This window comes from Lycium ferocissimum, chromosome 10, assembly GCF_029784015.1.
Source record: "Lycium ferocissimum isolate CSIRO_LF1 chromosome 10, AGI_CSIRO_Lferr_CH_V1, whole genome shotgun sequence".
In the NCBI taxonomy this organism is placed as follows: Eukaryota; Viridiplantae; Streptophyta; class Magnoliopsida; order Solanales; family Solanaceae; genus Lycium; species Lycium ferocissimum.
This window is the reverse complement of record NC_081351.1, coordinates 60,329,804-60,351,037: the sequence shown is the minus strand read 5'-3', so window position 1 is coordinate 60,351,037 and position 21,234 is coordinate 60,329,804. Positions and strand designations below refer to the sequence as shown.

At 34.8% G+C, this 21,234-nt stretch overlaps 1 protein-coding gene across 1 annotated transcript; it reads left to right on the top strand.

Moving 5' to 3' along the window:
• Positions 1 to 10,109: 10,109 nt before the first annotated feature.
• On the top strand, positions 10,110 to 11,111 carry LOC132035060 (uncharacterized). Its single transcript, XM_059425378.1, has 3 exons — positions 10,110 to 10,181; positions 10,458 to 10,724; positions 10,779 to 11,111. Exons 1-3 carry the CDS (start codon positions 10,110 to 10,112, stop codon positions 11,109 to 11,111), a joined length of 672 nt encoding a protein of 223 aa, XP_059281361.1.
• The last annotated feature ends 10,123 nt before the right edge of the window (positions 11,112 to 21,234 follow it).

The following is a 21,234-nucleotide window of genomic DNA, read 5'->3' as shown; positions in this document are numbered from 1 at the left end:
TTTTATAACTAGTTTTTTATTATTTATGTTTACCGTTTCCCCACTCTCTCTTTATTTTTTAATTTTTTTTAATTATTACACGGGATTAGAGGAAGAAAAAATAGGAGAGGAATTATAAGGTTAAGAATTGAATCCTCGCCAGTAAAGTGAAAGTTCATATAATAATCAATTGAGCTACTAAGATCCCTAGATTTACTATTTTCTCTCGTAAATATTAGACATGAGTAATTTATTCTCCAACCCTTTCCTTTTAGGAATAGTGAGGTACGTAGAATAAGGTAGAATATCCCAAAATTAAGTTTGGGATTATATTTAGATTGTATATGATTGATAATATAGATTTATTTATTGTATTTGGTTGATAATATAAATTTATCCTGAAATAAATTTATATTATGTTTAGTTGATGGTATAAATTTATCTCGAGATAAAGTTATACTATCTACCAAACAAAATATAAATTTAATCTCAAACATAAACCTGAAAATTCCAACTCATCCCATCAAACTTGGATTATTTTATTCCACCTTCCAGGAGGAATAAATTAGTCAAAAGATTATGATCCCAGGCCTATAATTCGGGAATAGTTTAGTCTGTGAATCAAATGACACCTTACTACATATAATCTTAAGCTAGGGAAATTAGAATACTCTCTCCGATTTAAAATAAGTGTTCACTTAGCCTTTAACACAATCCTTAAGAAAATATTAACTACTAGAAAAAAATTGGTATTTTAATTAAATTATGCTTATTAAATGGTATATATTTAGTATAATTTCTTGATTACATAAAACTCACTTATCTAAATAAAGATAAGTATGGAAAAACAAAGTTAATTTATTTTTGAATATATAAGTGCGCACTTAATTTGGACCAAAGTAAAAAAGGGCAAGTGAGAACTTATTTATAATCGGATGGAGTATAATTTAAGGAAAAGAAATTGGGTGATTATACTAGTATTCTATTGGATGTTACGTTGAAAAGAAGAATGGTAAATACTTGGATTGTATATTTCTAATGATAGTTGTCCTATAAGAAATTTAGTTTAACAAGAAGTATGGGATAAGTGTAGAGTTCAATTATTCAATTAATATCCCCCGTTAAAATTGGATAGACTATACCTAATAGGCCAATTTTTGTGTATAAAATGGAAAGAAGAGAAAAAGGAAAGGATTAGATCGATAGATCGATAAGGTGGCTAAAGTTCATTAAAAAAAAAAAAGTAGTGTCTAACTCACATACTAAAAGCAATTGGAGCTCAAGCTGCTCAACTCAACTGAAGAAAAGGATTTTATTGATGAGCCCTGTTTGGATTGATTCTTCTCTCCTAATATTTCTCCGTAATTCGAGCCGTTTGAGTCTTTTACCATTTAGGATGACCATGTGATGTATTTAATCTCCAAGACAGAGAATATTTGACGCCTTGATCGAGTTTATACGATAAGAATAATTGGAGTTAATGGGATATTCGAGATATTGATCTCTTTGTGTATATCCATCGGCTTATGAGATATTCAAGATATTTATCTCTTTGGAATAAATTTTTAAAAATAAGTAAAGCTTTAAAGAAATTTCTATAAATCTTTTTTTGATACATTTTCAACTCAAATTTATTTCAAATTTGGTAAAATTTTGGTGTTCACACACATACTAAAAGCAATTGGAGCTCAAGCTGCTCAACTCAACTAATTAAAGGAGGCGTATATATCTAATCAATTAAAGTGGAAAAAGTATGCCTTTGCTAAACTGACGTTTGTTGTACATTTCCATTAATGGGGAAGCATTTTGGTTCATTTTTAGTCTCACTGCAGAAATGCATTCTTACCTTTTTTTTCCCTCTATTATTCTTGGAGGAGGAGTAAGCACTTGTTTTTCACCTAGTATTTGATCTTTCTTGTTCAACACATTGCATTACCACATGGTAACTCAAAATCCATTTCCCCACTCTTTTATCTCTCTCTGCCTCTTTGAGTGAAAGAAATGGAGAAGATAAAGGCGGATCAAGATTTTAAATAATATAAATATAATATTTTTAGTAAAGAAAGTGTTCAAGTGTACATAAAGATCTCCAAATGAACAACAAAATAATTAAATTTCCCATTGATTGGTTGGAAATTGAAATTAACTTTTAACCTTTGAATCTTTTAAAATAATCTACTACTTCAATGAGAGGAGTGCGTTCCTATTTTTCTAGACCACTCATCAGAAAACTTAACCAGGTCAATTTAATAGAGGGGACTTTGTTTGAGTGCACAACATTGAAATGTTCAAAAAATAATTAGACCTATTTAACTTAGTTTAGGAGTAAAGTGAAAAATAAAAAAAAATAAGTTTGAGATCAAAAAAAAAAAAAAGAAAGAACCAAACTAACCTTAATTAAATAGAACTTTGTTTGCGTGCACAACATTGACATGTGTGATAGAGGAGTCCGGAATCAAAATGACCCAAAAAAAAAAAAAAAAGGAATGAACCAAACTACCCTAAGAAAAAAATGTGGTACAAAAATACCCTTAACGTCCCGTTATATAAAAATCCCTTAACGTTAAAGTCCATCACCCAAAATTTTGAGTATTTTTATTTTATAAAAAAAAAAAAAAAAAAAAAATTACATAGCGCAGCTTTTTCATGCACTATGCAAACCTTCCCTGCCCTACCCCTTATACTCCCACTGTCCCCACTCCTTGTACTATCTTATCTTTATTTTTAACAATGTGACTATTTCTATAAAAACATACTATATGCCAAATACAATGTAGTAATATTTTTGGAATTATTATTTTGTTCACAATGATAGATTATATTAATAGTATCACGATAATACTTTAAATTTTTTAAAAGACAAACTCTCCAATAAAAAGGTGGAAGGGTATTTAAGTTATGCTAATAACTTAATTAAAGCGGAGCAAAAATTATAGACTATTACATAAGAATAGAGGAAAAGGAGGAATTAATTGAGATCTGGAAGGCACTGATGGAGTATAAAGGTTTTAAAAAAACAATAAAAATGTTAATTTTTATGCCTTAGCCCGAGCAAGAAAATGATTTCATTTTAAACAAAGATTGGAGAGCAACATTAAGAAGATAAAGTGACAAAATAATTAGAGGACATAAAATTAAACTATGATTTTTTTTAAATGAATTAGTATCATATTAAAAATATTAAAAAAAAATTAGATTGTTTAACCCTCATATTATGCTGCTACAACTTAATGTTGGATCTTAGTACATTTTATTATATACCCCATTTTCCTCGAGCGTTATATTCATTCTAATCTTAACTCATTATAATAACATAAACTATTTCAAAAAAGAAAAAAAATCAAGCATGTATTTTTTATAACGTACTATATTTTAATAACTTATACAATTAAAATTTAGAGAGCAATTGAATAAGTTAGTGTATATTTTAATTTTTGAGTAATGTATAAAGATCATGACTAAATCTAATAACTTGATTTTTTGTGTAATGTATAAAATTTGCAAAGGTTACAAGTTACATAAGCATGTAACTTTTATTTATAAAAATATAATAGAGAAATCCTACAGTTTGTTAACGTCACTTTTAAATTTCATTCTTAAGAAGAAAAAAAATGATATTATTTGGACTGTTATTTTATATATTTTTTACTTCCTTTCTTGAAATAGTTTATGTTATTATTAATGAGTTAAGATTAGAATGAATATAACGCTCGAGGAAAATGGGGTATATAATAAAATGTACTAAGATCCAACATTAAGTTGTAGCAGCATAATATGAGGGTTAAACAATCTAATTTTTGTTTTGTATTTTTAATATGATAATAATTCATTTTTAAAAAAATCATAGTTTAATTTTATGTCCTCGAATTATTTTGTCACTTTATCTTCTTAATGTTGCTCTTCGATCTTTGTTTAAAATGAAATCATTTTCTTGCTCGGACTAAGGCATAAATAAAACCTTTATAGTCCATCAGTGCCTTCCAGATCTCAATTAATTCCTCCTTTTCCTCTATTCTTATGTAGAAGTCTCTAATTTTTGCTCCACTTTAATTAAGTTATTAGCTAACTTAAATACCCTTCTACCTTTTTATTGGAGAGTTTGTCTTTAAAAAAATTTAAAGTATTATCGTGATACTATTAATATAATCTATCACTGTGAACAAATAATAATTCCAAAAATATTACTACATTGTATTTGGCATATAAGTAGTATGTTTTTATAGAAATAGTCACATTGTTAAAAATAAAGATAAGATAGTATAAGGAGTGGGGACAGTGGGAGTATAAGGGGTGGGAAACGTGGGAGTTGGGGTGAGTTTGTATAGCGCATGAAAAAGTTGCGCTATGTAATTTGTTTTTTTTAAAAAAAAAAAAAACTCAAAACTCGGGTGACGGACTTTAACGTGGGACGTGAAGTGACTTTTATATATATAGTGCGTTAAGGGTATTTTGGTACCACATTTTTTTCTTGAGGTATTTTGGTTCATTCCATCTTTTTTTGGGTCATTTAGGTTCCGGACTCGCCGAGACCTGTGTGTGGAGAAAGAACAAAAAAGTATTGGCACATTTACTATGAGAAAAAGACATAAATGGTCCCTTAACTATGAGAGTAAGTTTAAAATAATCCCTTAACTATGCAGTTAACAGTTTTGGTCCTTTAAGTTTGCCACAAGTTAACAAAAATGATCCCTTAACTATAAGGATTGGTTAAAAATAGTCCCTTAAGTATGCACTTAATAGTTTTGGTCCTTGAAGTTGGCCAAAAGTTAACACTTTTAGTCTCCGACAAAATATTCATCGAACTTTGTTTGTTAGATTTGACTAGAACTATGAAAAAAAAGGAAAAAATTTGAGGGCACTCACATTTTTAGAGGTACACATTGCTAAATAAAAGGTCAAATACCTCGGGACAAAACCAACATAAGTAACTTAGAAATAGCAGAAACTACAAAAATTGTCAATACTAAATGCGAAAAAAAGATGGACAGAAACCGATGGATAAAATCGAGGGACACTATATTTTAAAAAATTCTCATTTTTTACATAAAACAATGGACGTGTGTCGGTTATTTTTTAGGAAAAATGCGCAGAAAATACTTAAAAAAAAAAAAAGAATCACTACGATGGAAGTATTTATTTTTATACCGAATTTTCAGTAAAAATGAGTCTGGTGTATTTTACTTAGTCGATGGACTCGCTCGGTTTTAATCAACAGAGTCCGTTGGTCTTTGTGTTTCGAGATACTATTTTCTGACATTATCAAGTCTGTAGGTTTTTCTTATAACCGACAGACGTCCGTTGGTTTTGTCCTGAGATACTTGGTCTTTTCTTTAGTAATGTGTACTTTTAAATATGAGTTCTCGCTGATTTTTTCATTTTTTTTTCCATAGTTCTCATCAAATCTAATAAACAGAGTTCGGTGAATATCTTGTCGGAGACTAAAAGTGTTAACTTTTGGCGAACTTAAAGGACCAAAATTGTTACGTGCATACTTAAGAGACTATTTGTAACCAACCCTCATAGTTAAGAGATCATTTTTGTTAACTGTGACAAACTTAAAGGACTAAAACCGTTAAGTGCATACTTAAGGGACTATTTTGAATCTACTCTCATAGTTAAGGGACCATTTATGTCCTTTTCTCCATTTACTATCAAATGTTACCATTAAAAGAATTTCACAGATCACAAAATGTCCTTACAAATAGACAAAACAATAAGCTTCTCTATCCTTCCCTATTTCTTCAATTCATTCACCATTTTGCCATTTACTTATTCCAATAATGTGACATCCAATATTGACTCAAATATAAACAAAAAATCAACTAATTAAAATTTTGTAAAGGTTTATTGAGCTGATTGAATGTTGAGGTTATCAACAAGTGCGGCTAATGTCAATGTATTTTTTTAAGGCGTGCGGTGGGCAGTAGTTCATTTAACATTATTCTTTTAGTTTTCTATTTTTCAAAACTCTGATTTATATGGACCTTGGGATATTTTATTATGGTATTGTTGTCAGGGGTAGGTTTTGCAGCTTAATCACCTTATCGTATGACCACTTGCCTTTCGTTTCTAGCTGCATAATTCAATTCAACAAAACATTATTTCAAATCACTGTTCCCAGTTGACTATTTCATATATACATAATTATTTATTTAATTATATACACACGAGAATAAGGAGTTTTAGTCATTATTATATTCTTCTACTCTATTTCCATTTTTATATGTGAGTCTCAATTGTGCTAATTTTCTCATGATAAATGGAGTAGTAACTATTTTCTACACGACACCTAAAACATGGGTATTTATGAGTGTTGCAAGTTGGTTCTGTCGTATTCTGCAAGCAGACGAAGAAGCGTTAAAGAAGGTGGGTGCCGAGTGAGTATGCCAAAACGTCGGCTAGCAATGAGAATATTGGAAAGGAACATAGGAATATACTTGAAATGATATGCTAATTAGAAATTTTGAATAGGAAAATTGTGGTGAGATGGATAAGATTTTTTCGCCCTTAATTAGTCGGGTCCTAGTCTTGATAATAGAAAATATCCGGAGAAAATGCTTACCCCTTAATGGACTTGATCACATGAACAAGAATTAGTCGGAGCCGGATACCGAGTGAAAAATAAACAGAAATCTTTTGACCATAGGTCTCACTCATGATCCAGCTCCTACAACTGCTGATCTGGAGTCAAAGCAACGGCAATTATAACGTAAAAATTCTAAATAAGTATAAGTCAACTATGTGAATCATAATGTCACAATTCTGAACAAATTTAGGTCAACTATGTGAATCATCAAGCTCCATTCGAACCCGTCTCTATTCTATATTAGTACTGAAATATAGTTTCTCTGGCACAATAAAATTCTCTATGCTTTTAATTGCTACATAAATCTCAAAGAGGAATAGAAGACTCCTAAAAATTGAAGTAAACATATTATCATAACTGAACCTTGATTTCAGTTAATTGATATCGCCTATATAGATCATATTTTTCCACGGTACGCATTACTCGCTAGCTCTACAAGAATTTGATCTGGAGTCGGCAAATGCATTCATGGTCTCAACCTTATCCGCTTAAGGCAAACTTAAAATTTAGAGAGTAAATTAAGAATTAGTCCAGTTACCTGCATGCTTAAGTATAAAAGTAGAGGCAAACTCAAAAATAAATCTAGTAGATTAAGAGCTAGTTCATTTATACACACAATGTTCATAACGAAGAATATAATAAGCAAGACCAGTCCAAATTCAATAAATTAGTTCCAGAAATTAGTGATATTTGGCACAAAGATCAATGTTTAAGTGTCACTTTACCTCTCATTCTTAAGACTTCAATCGCTAATTATATGTTGAAATCGTTGTATTTGCGCTTATGTTGGTGTATTTTGCGTAATCAGGTATAACGAGAACAAACGATGGAAAACCGGGCTATTTTGGTTGATTTTGGGACAAATGAAGCTTGCACAAGGTGACGAGATGAGAGGCCTGAAGTTTGGAACTGATGAAGACACAGGGAGACAATCAATGTGCCAGCCCCATGTCGCAGGGGTGCTACTCATGTGTTAGCCCCGCGTCGCGGGGCCATGATGGAAAAGAGGGGCCGTAGACTGTGGACAATGTCGTTTCACGCCCGCGTCGCGGGCTAAACACAAATTGGGACCAAAACCACTAAAGAACCCGTGTTGGACCCGCGATGCGCGGCCAACACAGGAAGGCCCAGTTTCAGCTGAGTTAAGCTAGGATTAGGACCCTTTTATTTTGATTTTAACCCTAAACTATAAATAGATTTTTTATTCGTTATTAATGATGTGCTGGGATTATTCTAAGACTTGTAAGCCGTCATCTTTAATTTCTCTCTAAGTTTTATTTTATTTTCATCTTTTCAACCCTAGTTTTTTCCATGAATTCTTGTTGTTCATTGAGAATTATGAGTAGCTAAACTTCTTAATTCTGAGGTTGTGGGGAAAGACATGATAGTTGGTTTGACGACAATTTCTATCGATTAAATTTCCGTATTTTGGGTTGCTTCTTGATTTTTATTGTTTGATTATCTGGCCAATAGTTGAACACTATCTGTGGTGTGTGAATTGAACTAGGGACAGGGAATTTGCATGCGTAATAAAAATAAATAAGGCTTGTTCGATATAATCGTTTCGCTAGTGATGATAGGAATACACCTTTTAGCCTTGCTTAGTTGAATACAGAGAATTAAATGCATTCTTATTACCTCTAATGACCATAGGGATATAGGCATTATAGTAGCATCTACAGGCTTGTGAGCAACTCGAAAGATACTTATAAAGTTATAATTAACCCGTCAACTAGTAACTCAGGAAATAAGATAGGTAGAATTGTCAGAAGATCAACTGGATTGTCGCAACCTATGACCCTAGAACTCTTCATCATCTGATAAACCTTACAATCTTTATCGAAATCTTCTCAGTCACAAAAACACCCATCATAAATTGTTTACTTTTCAGTTTTAGTTTAGTCACAACAAACACTTTGATTTTCACTTTCTTAAATAGTTTTATTCGAATTTGAATTAGTTTAACAGTAGAATCTAAGTCTCTGTGGGATTGATATCTGGACTTAAAAGTTCTATATTACTTGTAAGACCGCGTATACTTGCGTGTGCGTTTGGGAACAATAATTTTTTGGCGCCGTTGCCGGGGACTTAGAAAAATTTACTGTTTTTCTAATTTGAGTTTATTTTTCTATTCAAGTCTTTACTTTTTTTCGTTGGTCTACTTGTGTCACTTCAGGCTTCTCTGGTTTATGCCAAGCACTAGAAGTTCAGGACAACCGTTAGTTGATCTTGATCCCGAAATCGAAAGAACCTTACACCGACAAAGAAAAATGGCTGAGGAAGTAGCAAGACTTGCTCTTGAAGCGGTAGAAAGGGAAAGAAACAGAAATGAGGATGAACAGGGTGCAAGAGATGCTGTGAAGGCACAAGAACAATAGATTCTTTTGTCTAGTTATGCTAGACCTAGTCTAGCAACTATTGCCAAGGCTATCGTCAGACCTGACATTACTGGAAATTTTGAGTTGAAAGAAGGAACAATGCGGCTGGTGCAGCATACGTATTAAAGATATGGGTAAGTCTATTGAAGACCCGCATAAGCACTTGATGCAATTCATGTAGTTAAGCGAGAATTCCAATATAGAGATATTCCCAATGATTATATGAAGCTATCCTTATTTCCGTTCTCATTGATTGGTGAAGCGAGGGAATGGTTGACAAATCTGCCTGTGGGTTTTATCACTTCTTGGGAGGTATTATCGAATAAATTTATCGACAAGTTTTTCTCACCTAAGAAAACAAAGGAGCTACGAGGGAATGGTTGACAAATCTTCCTGTGGGTTCTATTACTTCTTGGGAGGTATTATCAAGTAAATTTATCGATAAGTTTTTCTCACCCAAGAAAACAAAGAAGCTGCGAGGGAGAATTGCTAACTTCACTCAGAGAGATTCTGAATGTCTGACACACGCTTGGGAAAGGTATAAAGGCTATTTGTGAGATTGCCCACATCACGTGCAACCAAGGGAAATCATTGGAAACTATTTTGTGGAAGGACTTAAGCATGAATCAAGGGCCTTGTTGAATGCTTCAGCTAAAGGGCAGATCTTAAACAAAACATATGAGGAGATGGAAGCTCTCCTTAAGTTGATATCCGAAGGTGCTTATGAGTATCAAGAGACGAGCCGGGGGTTACCACAGAAAGCTACTGGGGTTCTTCAAGTAGATGATGTTGCATCTATTGGGGCCGATATAAGTACTCTTACAAATATGATGTTGAGGGCGTTTCCTCAAGCTCAGCAGATCCAACCAGTTCAACATATTCAGCAAGCAGCGTGTGTAAGTTGTGGTGAGCCTCATGATTATTCTAATTACCCATTGAATCCAGAATCTGTCTATTATGTGGGGCAGCAGAACCGTGGTGTCGGAAAATGTGGGAACTATTATGGAAACAATTACAATCCTCCATTCGAAAAGAAGGGTTTCCACAAGCCGAACAATTATCAACAACCTAAGGCTCAGCCAGCTAGCAATTTGGAAAAGATGACGAAACAACATATAGCTCAAACACAAGTAACGCAACAATAGAATTAGAAAATTCAGAGTGAGATGCAGAAATCTATTCATGAGCTTGAGCGTCAAATGGGGCAGATGGCTATTATGCAGAATGTCAGACCACTGGTTTCTCTTCCAAGTGATACTGAGAAGAATCCCAAATAGTGCAAGGCAGTCACCTTGAGTAATGGTAGAGAACTTGAAGAAGTGCCTCCGAAAAAGAAGAACGTAGCAGAAGCAAAACTTATCCCTGCTAAGCGAGCTGAGCGTAGCAGAAAGTCGTAGATCAACCCGTAGAGGAAGTGGTTCGACCCCTCCCCCCCCCCCCCTCCTTTTCCACAACGACTTCAGAAACAGAAAGTAGATTCGGCTTGTAAGAAATTTGTTGAACTCTTAAAACAGGTACACATCAACATTCCTTTGGTGGACCTTTTGCAAGAAGTTCCAAAATGTGCTAAGTATATCAAAGATGTGGTTGCGAACAAAGGGCGTTGGATAGAGTTTGAGACTGTTGCACTTACTAAAGAATGCAGTTCTAAAGTAAGGAGTAAAATTCCTCCAAAGTTGAAAGATTTGGGTAGCTTCACGATTTCAATTACTATTGGCAATGTTGAAAATGGACTAGCATTTTGTGACTTGGGGGCTAGTATTAATTTGATGCCTACTTCTGTGTTCTGAACGTTGGGCTTGGGTGAGCCTAGGCCAACGACTATTACTTTGCAGCTAGCTGATCGATCTCTTGCTTATCCTGATGGTATTATTAAGGATGTTCTTGTGGAGTTAGGCCCATTTATTCTGCCGGTTGATTTTGTGATACTTGATTATGAGGCAGATAAGAGTGTTCCTCTCATCATGGGAAGAGGATTCTTGGCTACTGTTGACGCTGTGATCCGAGTTAGAGACGAGAAGATGTCCATGACAATTGATGGACAAGAGGCGACTTTTGACGTGTTTAAAGCTACCAAGCTTCCAGCCCATTATGAAGAGTTGAAGATGATTACTGTGGTGGAGCTCGAGCTCACTAATGCAGAGTTAGATCACTTTTTAGCTTTGTAAGATCCTTTGGAGACAACTTTGGAGTATGGGGAAGACTTGATGATCAATGCAGAAGTCGAGGAGTTTCTTAGCATTCTTGACACTTCATGTGCTTATTTGCTAGAAAAATCACCATTTAAAGTGCTAGACAGACCAGAATCGTGGAAGAAGCCGAAGCCATCTATCGAAGAGGCTCCACTTCTTAAGTTGAAGCCATTACCTCCTCATCTTCGCTATGCTTTCTTGGGTAGTGGAGACACATTACCTGTGATCTTCTCTGCTTATTTGACTGATGTGCAGGTTGAACGTTGTTACGAGTGCTAAGAGATCGAATTCGAGCCCTCGGGTGGTCAACAGCTGATATTCGAGGTATTGGTAGTTCGTTTTGCATGCACAAAATATTATTGGAGGAAGACAGCAAGCCTAGTGTTGAGCGCCAGAGACGACTAAACCCGATCATGAAGGAGGTGGTAAAGAAAGAGGTAATCAAGTGGCTTGACAGCTGCATTACTTATCCCATCTCCGATAGCAAATGGTAAGTCCTGTACAATGTGTCCCAAAGAAAGGGGGCATGACTGTGGTGGAGAACGAGAAGAATGAACTAGTGCCTCAACGAACTGTTACTGGTTGGAGGATATGTATTGACTATCGCAAATTGAACAACGCCACCAGAAAAGATCATTTCCCATTTCCCTTCGTGGATCAGATGCTCTATAGATTGGCTGGGCAGGATTATTATTGCTTTCTGGATAGATATTCGGGGTACAACCAGATCATGATTGCACCTGGGGATCAAGAGAAGACCACATTTCCATGTCCATATGACAGGTTTGCATTCCGGGGGATGCCTTTCGGTTTGTGCAATGCTCTAGGTGTTGACACCTAATTTTTGACCTCCCGTAATTTATTTTAGTCACTCAGAGTCACCGGATAATAAGTAAAATGAGCTGGGCATCTTGAAAGATTTAAATGATTTTTTATAAATTGTCCAAGTCAATATTTCACTCCTTTAAATTGATAAAAGGGGTTTGCATGGCATCATAAATTTATTTGGAAATTAATAAGTACTTTTATGAGATGTTTGTTAAATTTAATTAGAGAGAGAGAGAGAGAGAGAGAGAGAGAGAGAGAGAGAGAGAGAGAGAGAGAGAGAGAGAGAGAGAGAGAGAGAGAGAGAGAGAGAGAGAGAGGGTTTTCATTTATTTAATTGTTTAAAATTGTCAAGAAATCAGAATTTTGCAAATACTTTATCTCTTTTAATCTTTGAAAGTTTGAGTAATTTAAATAACTTGAGTGATAAACTATTTAATCCTCTAAATCTCTAATTTTTATATAATTGCATGATTTGTCAAAAAAAAAAAATGCATAAAATGTCCATAAAAGTTTTAATTAGGCTAATTAATTAATTAAGTAATAATATTGCAAACTGATCCTTTTTATATAAATATTTTGCCAAGGCCACAATTAAAATAATCAATTCATGATTTAAAGAAATTGGGGCCATTTTTGTAAAATTAACCTCTAAATAGTTTTATTTGAAATAACCAGTTCAATTTAATTTCGAAATTTGTTAATTAGGCCAAAAAAGGCCATAATTGAAATGATCATGCCAGGTTAGAATTAATTAAGGCCATTTTAGGCACATAAAAAATTTGGCCAATTTTTAAACTATTTTTGATAAAATAATTATGTCCTAATTTTTCCTATAATTAAAATTTCATCAATTTTAATATTTTTCTAATTACTTGTTTTTTATGTAATATACACACACACACACACACTTGGTGTATACATAAACGTATAAGGGCCTTTTTATATATATATATATATATATATATATATTCAGATTTTAGACCGAGTCCAGCCCAAGACCAGGCTGAGGCCAACCCAATTCGTTTAAACTAATAAGAGGGGTATACCCCCACCCTTTAATTCATTTTCTTTTCTTTGCAAGTAAACCCCCACCCCCACCCCACCCCTTACCCGCTTCTCTCTCTTCCATTCTTGTGTAACCCTAGTGCTGCCTCTACTTTCCATAGCCTCTCTCTGCCAAAAATGGCAAGTTTACAAAGCATGGCTGACAAATACAACTACTTCATGCTTATTATGGTGAAAGCATTAAAGGGTGCACCCGATTTCAAGTTCTTTTAACCCGAATATGGTAATGAACCTTTATTTTACACATTTTTTCAGATTTCTTGGTCAAAATCATGATTTTCTTTTGCTTTTAAGTTGTGTTGTTTATTATTTTTCGCAAGTTCCTATTGGTTCATGGTTGTTCGTACAGATCGACCCAAGAAGGGTCAGATCTGGCCGCATGTTTGCTACACTCTTAGATCTGGGACTTTGGTTTGTTTTACTGAGTATTTGTTTTTGGAACAAAGGTTTATCCCACATCGTTCATTGTTAGTCTTGGTTGAACTTTTGGGGTTCTATAAATAGAACCCCACTCTTACAAAAAACAGAGGTCGGAGAAACAAGGGAAAAATAGTAGATAGAGAAATAGAGGAAAAATTTGAAAGTTAAAGAAGTTGGAAAATTTCGTTTTTTCAAAAAATTCTTAGTAAAGAATTTTAATACCTTGACTGAAAAAAGTTGGGGTTTTCTCAGTTCTAAAATATTTTCTTACTTCATTTTATTTTTTGTGTGGCTGAGTTGTTGAGGTTGGAAGCACAAAGCTCCCAAATTCATTCTTTTCTTGGCTGCGCACACAAAAGGTAAATTTTAATTCATTTTATTTTGTCGTTTAGAGTTTTGCCAAGTCTAAGAGTATTTACATTTGTTAAGTTGGCCCGTGGTTTGATACTTGTTAATGGTGGTTCTCATTGCTAAGAGTTGCCCTATTTGATTGTGTGCTTAACTTATGGATTTGCTTGAGGTAAACACAGTAGAACTAACGTGAATGTTGTGTTGAAACTCATTAGGAAGTAGGATGTTTGAACTTCCTATTGGCTTGTTTGTTCATGTGATTCTAATGTTCCAAGTTTACTGTGAAGGGATGTGGTTGAAGTACTTTGAAAAAAAATCCCTTTTTCTTTTCCTTCCCTCTTGAAGTCATGTTAGTTTGTGAACTGTAAACCTAAATAGAACCAATGTGGTAGTTCAACTCATCTTCCCTACTCAACTCCTAGGTGTTATTTAAAGGAGATGAGGCAGTTTATGTGTTGATTTAGATGAATATGGATAGATTACTTGTAATGTGTGCTTATGTTTATAGTTAGAAATCACATACTCTTGATAATCAGTCATGAACTACCCTCCTTTGTGAAGCAAAGTCTTTTATCAAAGTCATCTTAATTATGAATGTTTTAACTTAACAAATTGGTTGGGATGCAATTTCTGATGTGTTCTCTTCTTCCAAAAAATAAATGAATACTTAAGTATAAGTTGAATCTGTTTGCTGATCCTTTAAAGATACAATAGTATATTATTCCATTTTTCGTTTCCCTTATTCTTAAATGATCTTACTCACATGAAATAGAGTAAAGATAGGATCAGCTAATAGTTTACTACTTTTACCAATTAATATTCAGATAAACAATGGAATCGAGTTCATTTTGAGTTTGTGGCTTGATAGACTGTTAATGGCAATACCTGTGATTATGTTATCATCTAATGTAGACCAGAGTGTGTGCTAATTGTCTATGATTTGTAGCAAATCCTAGAACTAATGTGATTAAGGTGCTTGAGTGTGAAATCTGTTCTTTCCTTGGTTTAATCAAGACTTTAGTTTCTTGCTTGAACTTGTTGCTTAAACATGTGATGCTCATAGCTTGTCTTGTATGGTCCATGTCACAAGTCTTACATCTGAAAATGGTCTACTCCTAAAGGTTCAGAGTTTGGTAAAAAGAAAAAAATGAAAAGAAAGGATCTACTTTAGGAAATGTAGGACTAAGTACCCATTTGAAGATTAATTAGAGTTAATCTAACTAGTAACTAACTAACAAGATGGCTTTTAGTCTGTAACTTGGTTAGTGATCATGTTGGAATTGAAAGGTATAAAAATGGAAGGAAGTAGTTGTCTAGGAGGGAAGTCTGTTCTGCTATCTTTGATCTCTTATCGTTAGCCCTATCCTTATTAGTTGTTTTATCTAACTAGTGAAGTAAACTTGTTATGGAAGTGGATTGATATGCCATACTTTCTGTGTTGCATTTCATTCATGTATAGGCCCTAGCTTGATAGATGATCCTAAGTGTTCAAACATAACAAGTTTGAAACATCAAGGGAAGGGTGAAATGAAGTAGTTTGGTCATGGTTTGCCCAGTTTTGAATAGTTTAGAGATTGAGGCTTTTGTTTTGAAATCTGAGGTCTGTTTTTCTTTTCTTTGTGCATGGATAAAATATGGTGATAATAACTCATGGTCCTTGATTGTCTAGGCTTAAAAGATGAAAACAAATAGGAAGGATCTTATAATTCTAGTCTGAGTAAAAGAAGAGGATAAAAAGGATAGAAAAAGAGGGAAAACTGTGGTTGAGACCTTAAGTAATATTTAGCTCTAATATGTGAACTGTCCAGTTTTCTCTTGGTATATACTCAAGGGTAATAAAGAGGATCATAAGTGTAGATGTAGGGGGTTGAAAACCACTTGGCTAAATGGGGAAGTCTTTTAAAGACATCTCAGGAGAAGGTTGAGAAAGGGTCAAGAATCACTTGACCCATTGTATCTTCTTCCCATATAAGAGATTGCCATGGCATTCTTCATAAGCCTATGGGGTGTAACCTGCTACCTTTGCACATTTGGTGTTTCCTTTCCATTTTGTTAAGTTAAATGGATCCTAAAAAATGAGTTTCTTGTGCATTTATTAATTGTTCACTCAGAATAATAAACCTGGTCTTGCTGTGTCTGTTCTAATATGTCTCAAGGGAGGTGGTTTGACTAGGTTAGGTAATGTAGGATAATTTGAAGGATTGTGGTAAAACTGGAAAGACGAAAAGGCTTTCAAAAAGAGAATACTATTTTTTTAAAAGTAAAGCAAGAAAAGTTCTTATGAAGATAATATGATAAGGTATAACAAATTCCTTGATATTTGGTTAAGTTAGGTTCATAATTAAGATCTTTGTGTAAATTCTGTGTGCATTGATGTGGTGTCAATTTATGTTTGAAAGATGGTCTGTTTTCTCCTTCTTTCCCTAGTAAGCCCTTAAAAGTAAGGAAATCAGTGGTTTGCATCCATCTAAAAGTGGCAGTATAGTCTGAGGGGTATATTTGACCCCTTCTTTGTGATACTTTGGATAGTATGTCATGTTTCCCATTTTGAGATCGGTTTTCAGTTCATTAGTCCAAGGTCTAAGTCGAAGATAAAACTAAACTTGGTCATGTTGGATAGATGTGTTTTCCCTTTTATGCATCATTAGAAATCAACTAAGGATATGATATAGTTGCCCAGTTTTGGAAGAATGAAAATTAAGGGTAGGCCACTGTTTATGAACATGTCTAAATCATGTGCATCCTTTTAAAAATCAACTTGGGTCTTTTTGCAATAGAATAAGAGCAGGGAAAAGGTCTAAAAGGATTTCAAACTCTGAACTTAAAATGTGAATCTTATGTGCATCCATGGGGATTTTTAGCCCTTCTATTTGTTTAAGTTATGTGTGAAAGTGTAGTTGTTGTACCTAAGGTTGTATATTCTACATAGGACCATTAGGACTTGAAAGTATCTTGGCATTTTTTCTACAATTGATCCTGGCTTGGTTTTTATTTTTTTGATTGTGTCTTAAACTGGATTCTGTTGAGAGTAATACAACACCACACCTGTGTCTGTCTAGGTTAATAAAGTCATGGCTCTTATGGCACTCCCTTATCCTAGTTAGACCTATCTACACTTGGTTCCTGTTAGTATCATGAACAGTTAAGGGGATTAAGTATGCTTACCTTGTGTGCTACACACTAGTAGATGGCTGTTTCAATAAAAAGAATTCTAGTTTCACCTATTTGGATTGGTACATATCATGTTAGTTAGGATTACAGTTTGGTTCCTTCTGTTTATTTCCTGTATTCTCTGTGAGGATCACCTAGACTTTAGAATATAATTCTTAAAAAGTGGCAAGAATCTTTACTTGAACTGTGTATAAGGCATCTAGGTTCATTAGAGGATTTTGCTTAAATAGTTCTACATGTACTCTATGAATGCCAAATCTATTGTATTGTACCATGTCTAGAAGCTGATTTACCTTATCCTAGTGTGCCTTTTATGCTTTGCCACATAAACTTGATTCAATACTGTTAAGAGCTGTGCTATTCCCATGTGATTGTCTGTGTTGTGATTACTTGATTTGGTTCAATCTTGGCTATGTTACACCCATGCAGATTGCTTTCCTTTTCCATGTTTAGATCATACTTAGTGTCTTGATCTTAATTCATAAGATTAATTTGCCTGCTGAGCCTGTCCATCTCTCCTCTCCTTGTTCTCATCTATTTCTGTTTGATTTATAATTGTTCTATATCCAAGTATATTGGACCTATCCTATTTATTCCAAGCAATGTGAGTGTGTATGTGGATCTGTCTCTTCCATGGTTATTGTTAGTTGAGAGGCAGTTTAGGTGAAAGGAGATCTAGTTTGAGCCTTCCCCTGGTGACCAGCCATGCCGGAGGTTCATGAAACCTCTTGGAACTTGTGTGGCATCAGGAATAAGGGGGGTGATGACTTGGCCTTCCCACCACCTATGTTTGGGGTTTGATCTTTAAGGACATGGAAACACATATACACATTATATGATTTTGTGAATAAATAGGATATATTGCCTGTACATGTGTATATTTATGTATAAAATAGGACTTGTAAAGGAAATGGACACTGTGTATATATGTGTGTATAGTGTATTTATGATAAGAATAGTAAAAATATAAACTAACCGGGGTCTTTTGTTTCTTTCCCTTCTCTATTGCATGGCCACTTAGGCCAAGGTCCAGCCACCCTATTGGGTCAAAAGCCCAATAGGCAAATTCTTTCAAGTTCATTGAGTCTAAAAGAGAAGAAAGGGAAGCTAATATATTAAAGGCCCAATCATGGGTAAAAATGACATGAAGGCTCAACCAGGGGTGAAAATGGTTGGGGTTTGGTACACCCCAGTTTACTTTCCTTATTACATTATGCTTTCTCTATTTGCTTTAAGTGCTTCTTGTATTGTATTCGTATTTGTAAAAATCCCACAAACATTATTGGAATCATTTATGTTGCGAATTAGGCATCTTAGGCAAAACGGTGCATATGCCATTTAGATTGACCCTAGCTCCTAAAAATTCTTTTGAAAATCTGGGAAAAAACGTGTACTGATTTTGAAGATTTAAAACGGAAAGCAACTGCTGTTGGTCTTAATAAATAACAAACTAAAGAAGTTTTAGAAAAGCAAAATGGTATGACGTATTGTGCAAAATTAAGAGGATGAGTAAATTGGGCAAAAAACTGCTTTCCAAACTGTTGAAACATGTTTTTTTTTGGGTTTTGAATTGGCAAAAAGTATATGATAGTTTGGGCCAGAGGCCACCTAAGTCTTTTTCTTCAAGAAACCAAATGTTCATGGAAATGATTTTTGGCTCAGAGCCCATTTATGTTTGGTCTTTTTTAAAAGAAAAAACAGAATGACATAAGCCATTTTAGGGGGGCTAAGAATTCCATTTGACAATTTTTATAAATCTGTAGCTAAGAAAACATGATTGAGGCCCATGTTTTGATAGCTAAAATAAGGAATATTTGGGCCGAAGCCCACACAGTTTGTCTTTTAAAACCCCAAACAAACCGTTTCTTTGGGTCAAGGCTCACGATTTAAATAAATAAAACAAGTGTTTTTGGGCCTAAAAAACGAAATGGACTTCAAAACCAAAATTCTACTTTTAAAGTGAATCTGGGACTTTGTTCAAAATGAAATATAACGAGCACTTTTATTTTTAAAGGGAATATATATAAGTATTTTGACCATAAATTCAGTTCACTTGTTAAAGATAAAACGGGAAAAAAATATAAAGAACCTCTTTCTTGTAAAAATAAAAAATTGTCCAATTTTCACGTCCGTTAATTTAGGTAAGGATGTTCTAGAAAATGTATTAACGGATTAACCCGGTCCACGTGTGAGTAAAGCATGAATAAATCCAGACTGTAAAAAATAATTAAATTTTCTATCCTTTTCTATAGAAAAACTACTATCCTTACATATAAAAGGAACTAATTATACACGGATATTATAAATCCGAACCTAAATACCCTATATATAAAGGGAATATATTCAATTCTTTAACAAAAAAGATGATATGCAACACGACAGGCTTTTTGCGGGAAATAAATACTAAATAAACAGATCATGCAAATAATCACACATTGAAATTCGAAAGTCAACCGTATAGTACGGATCCTTAATACTAGGGTGCCTAACACCTTCCCTAGGGGATCACGTAATCCTTACCTAGAATTTTGGATTAAGGAGGATTTTTCACGGCATAAGAATAAACCCTTTGAAACTGGTTTTCCTAATTTCCTAAAAATTAGGTGGCGACTCTTTTAAAACAAAGTCCGAAAGAGCACCAACGATTTCGAAGTAGCTTTTTCCAAGCATTAATCCCGCCAAAAAATGCGAACGATCCACGTATGGAGACTTTGCTGGGGACTTAAAGGTTCTAACCATAAGGATTCCAATATAATATGGGTATATTACTTTAACTGTTTATGTGTTTACTTTCCCGCAATTATCAACTGTCATAGCATGCATATCATGACTCCGCCACTCCTGACATTTATTTTACATTTCGTTCCAGAGGCGACTTCGCGGAGCAAGCGGTCGTACCTTCACTATAAAACTAAAATACTTCTTTTGGAACCGTTATGAGACGGGGTTGGTTCGTGGTAGTCCAACAGCCCTAACAGTTCAGCCCCAGTTGTCCGCTTGGGTTCCTGATCTTTTGTCAAAAACCCACTCTAGTAAAACTAGGATAGAGCTAAGCCAAATCCCTACCGAACTAGAGCATTCATACTTAGATGGGCTTTGGGTATCTCAGACCTACCTAAAGCTCATTAAGAGAGGCCACCTTGTGTTCGGACGGTCTATGACCCGAAGAACACCACATCTCTCGTTGTGTGCTATGTGGAAGCATGTTTAGTGCCTATGTGATGATCCATTGACCCTGTGGGAATGGGGGAATCCTAACTGTGTTTTGTTTTGTAGATGGAAGGCCGTATCGATTTTGCCATAGTTGTCGAGGCTTCGGATTTATTTAAGGTTTGGTGGAAATGGTTAGGTGATTCTCACAAAAAGACAATTAGTTGCACAAAAGGTCTTTACCGCTTATCATAACGATGAAGGGTCATCCAGAACTAATAGAGGTGTTAGCCGGACATTGGGACGATAAGGAAATATTGTTCCGCTTCGGCAAAATTGAGATGACTCCGACCTTGGAGGAGGTAAGGGATGTCATAGACAACAATGGAACCTGTCTAAGGAGGCGACACAAACCAGATCATCACCTGTTGCTTCCATAGAGACCCACAGTCGGCCAAATCATCAAGTTTCTCGTACGACCGAGGCACCCCCGGGCGCTAGGACCACATTTATAGCTTTTAGAGACCTGTATTGGAGATTCGGAGATGTCACCGGGTATACTCTGTATCAGAGAGAGTTCAAGAGCAGATAAAAGTGGGAAGCTATTAGACCCTTGGCGTTCGCCATAGCCTTGCTAGGCATTTTGGTGTTTCCACAGGACGAATCGTTGGCCATAGACACCCGAGTGATCTACTTAGCCCATGCTATTTTCTATGGTATAACTAAGGACCAAGAAACGAGGTATTTTGACCTAGCACCCATCATTTTAGCAGACATTTTTTGGGCTTTAGAAAAATGTCGGAATGACTACCGATACTTCCAAGGATGTAGCATGTTGTTACAATGGTGGATTATCAAACACATCAACATGGCTAAGGAAGTCCAGTATTTGAGCAATCACAACAGGATAGACCATTTGACAAATTATTGCCCGAACCTCGGTTATATGTCCAAGGGCCGTGGACCATTTTCTTTGAAGAATTGACCGAAGATAGAATCCAGTGGATGTTTCCCGACTTCACATCAGAAATTATGGTGGTTTAGGGTAAGAATTGCACTTTTGTGCCATTAGCAAGGGTCCGAGGAATCTGCCTTTATTATCCATCTCGAGTTT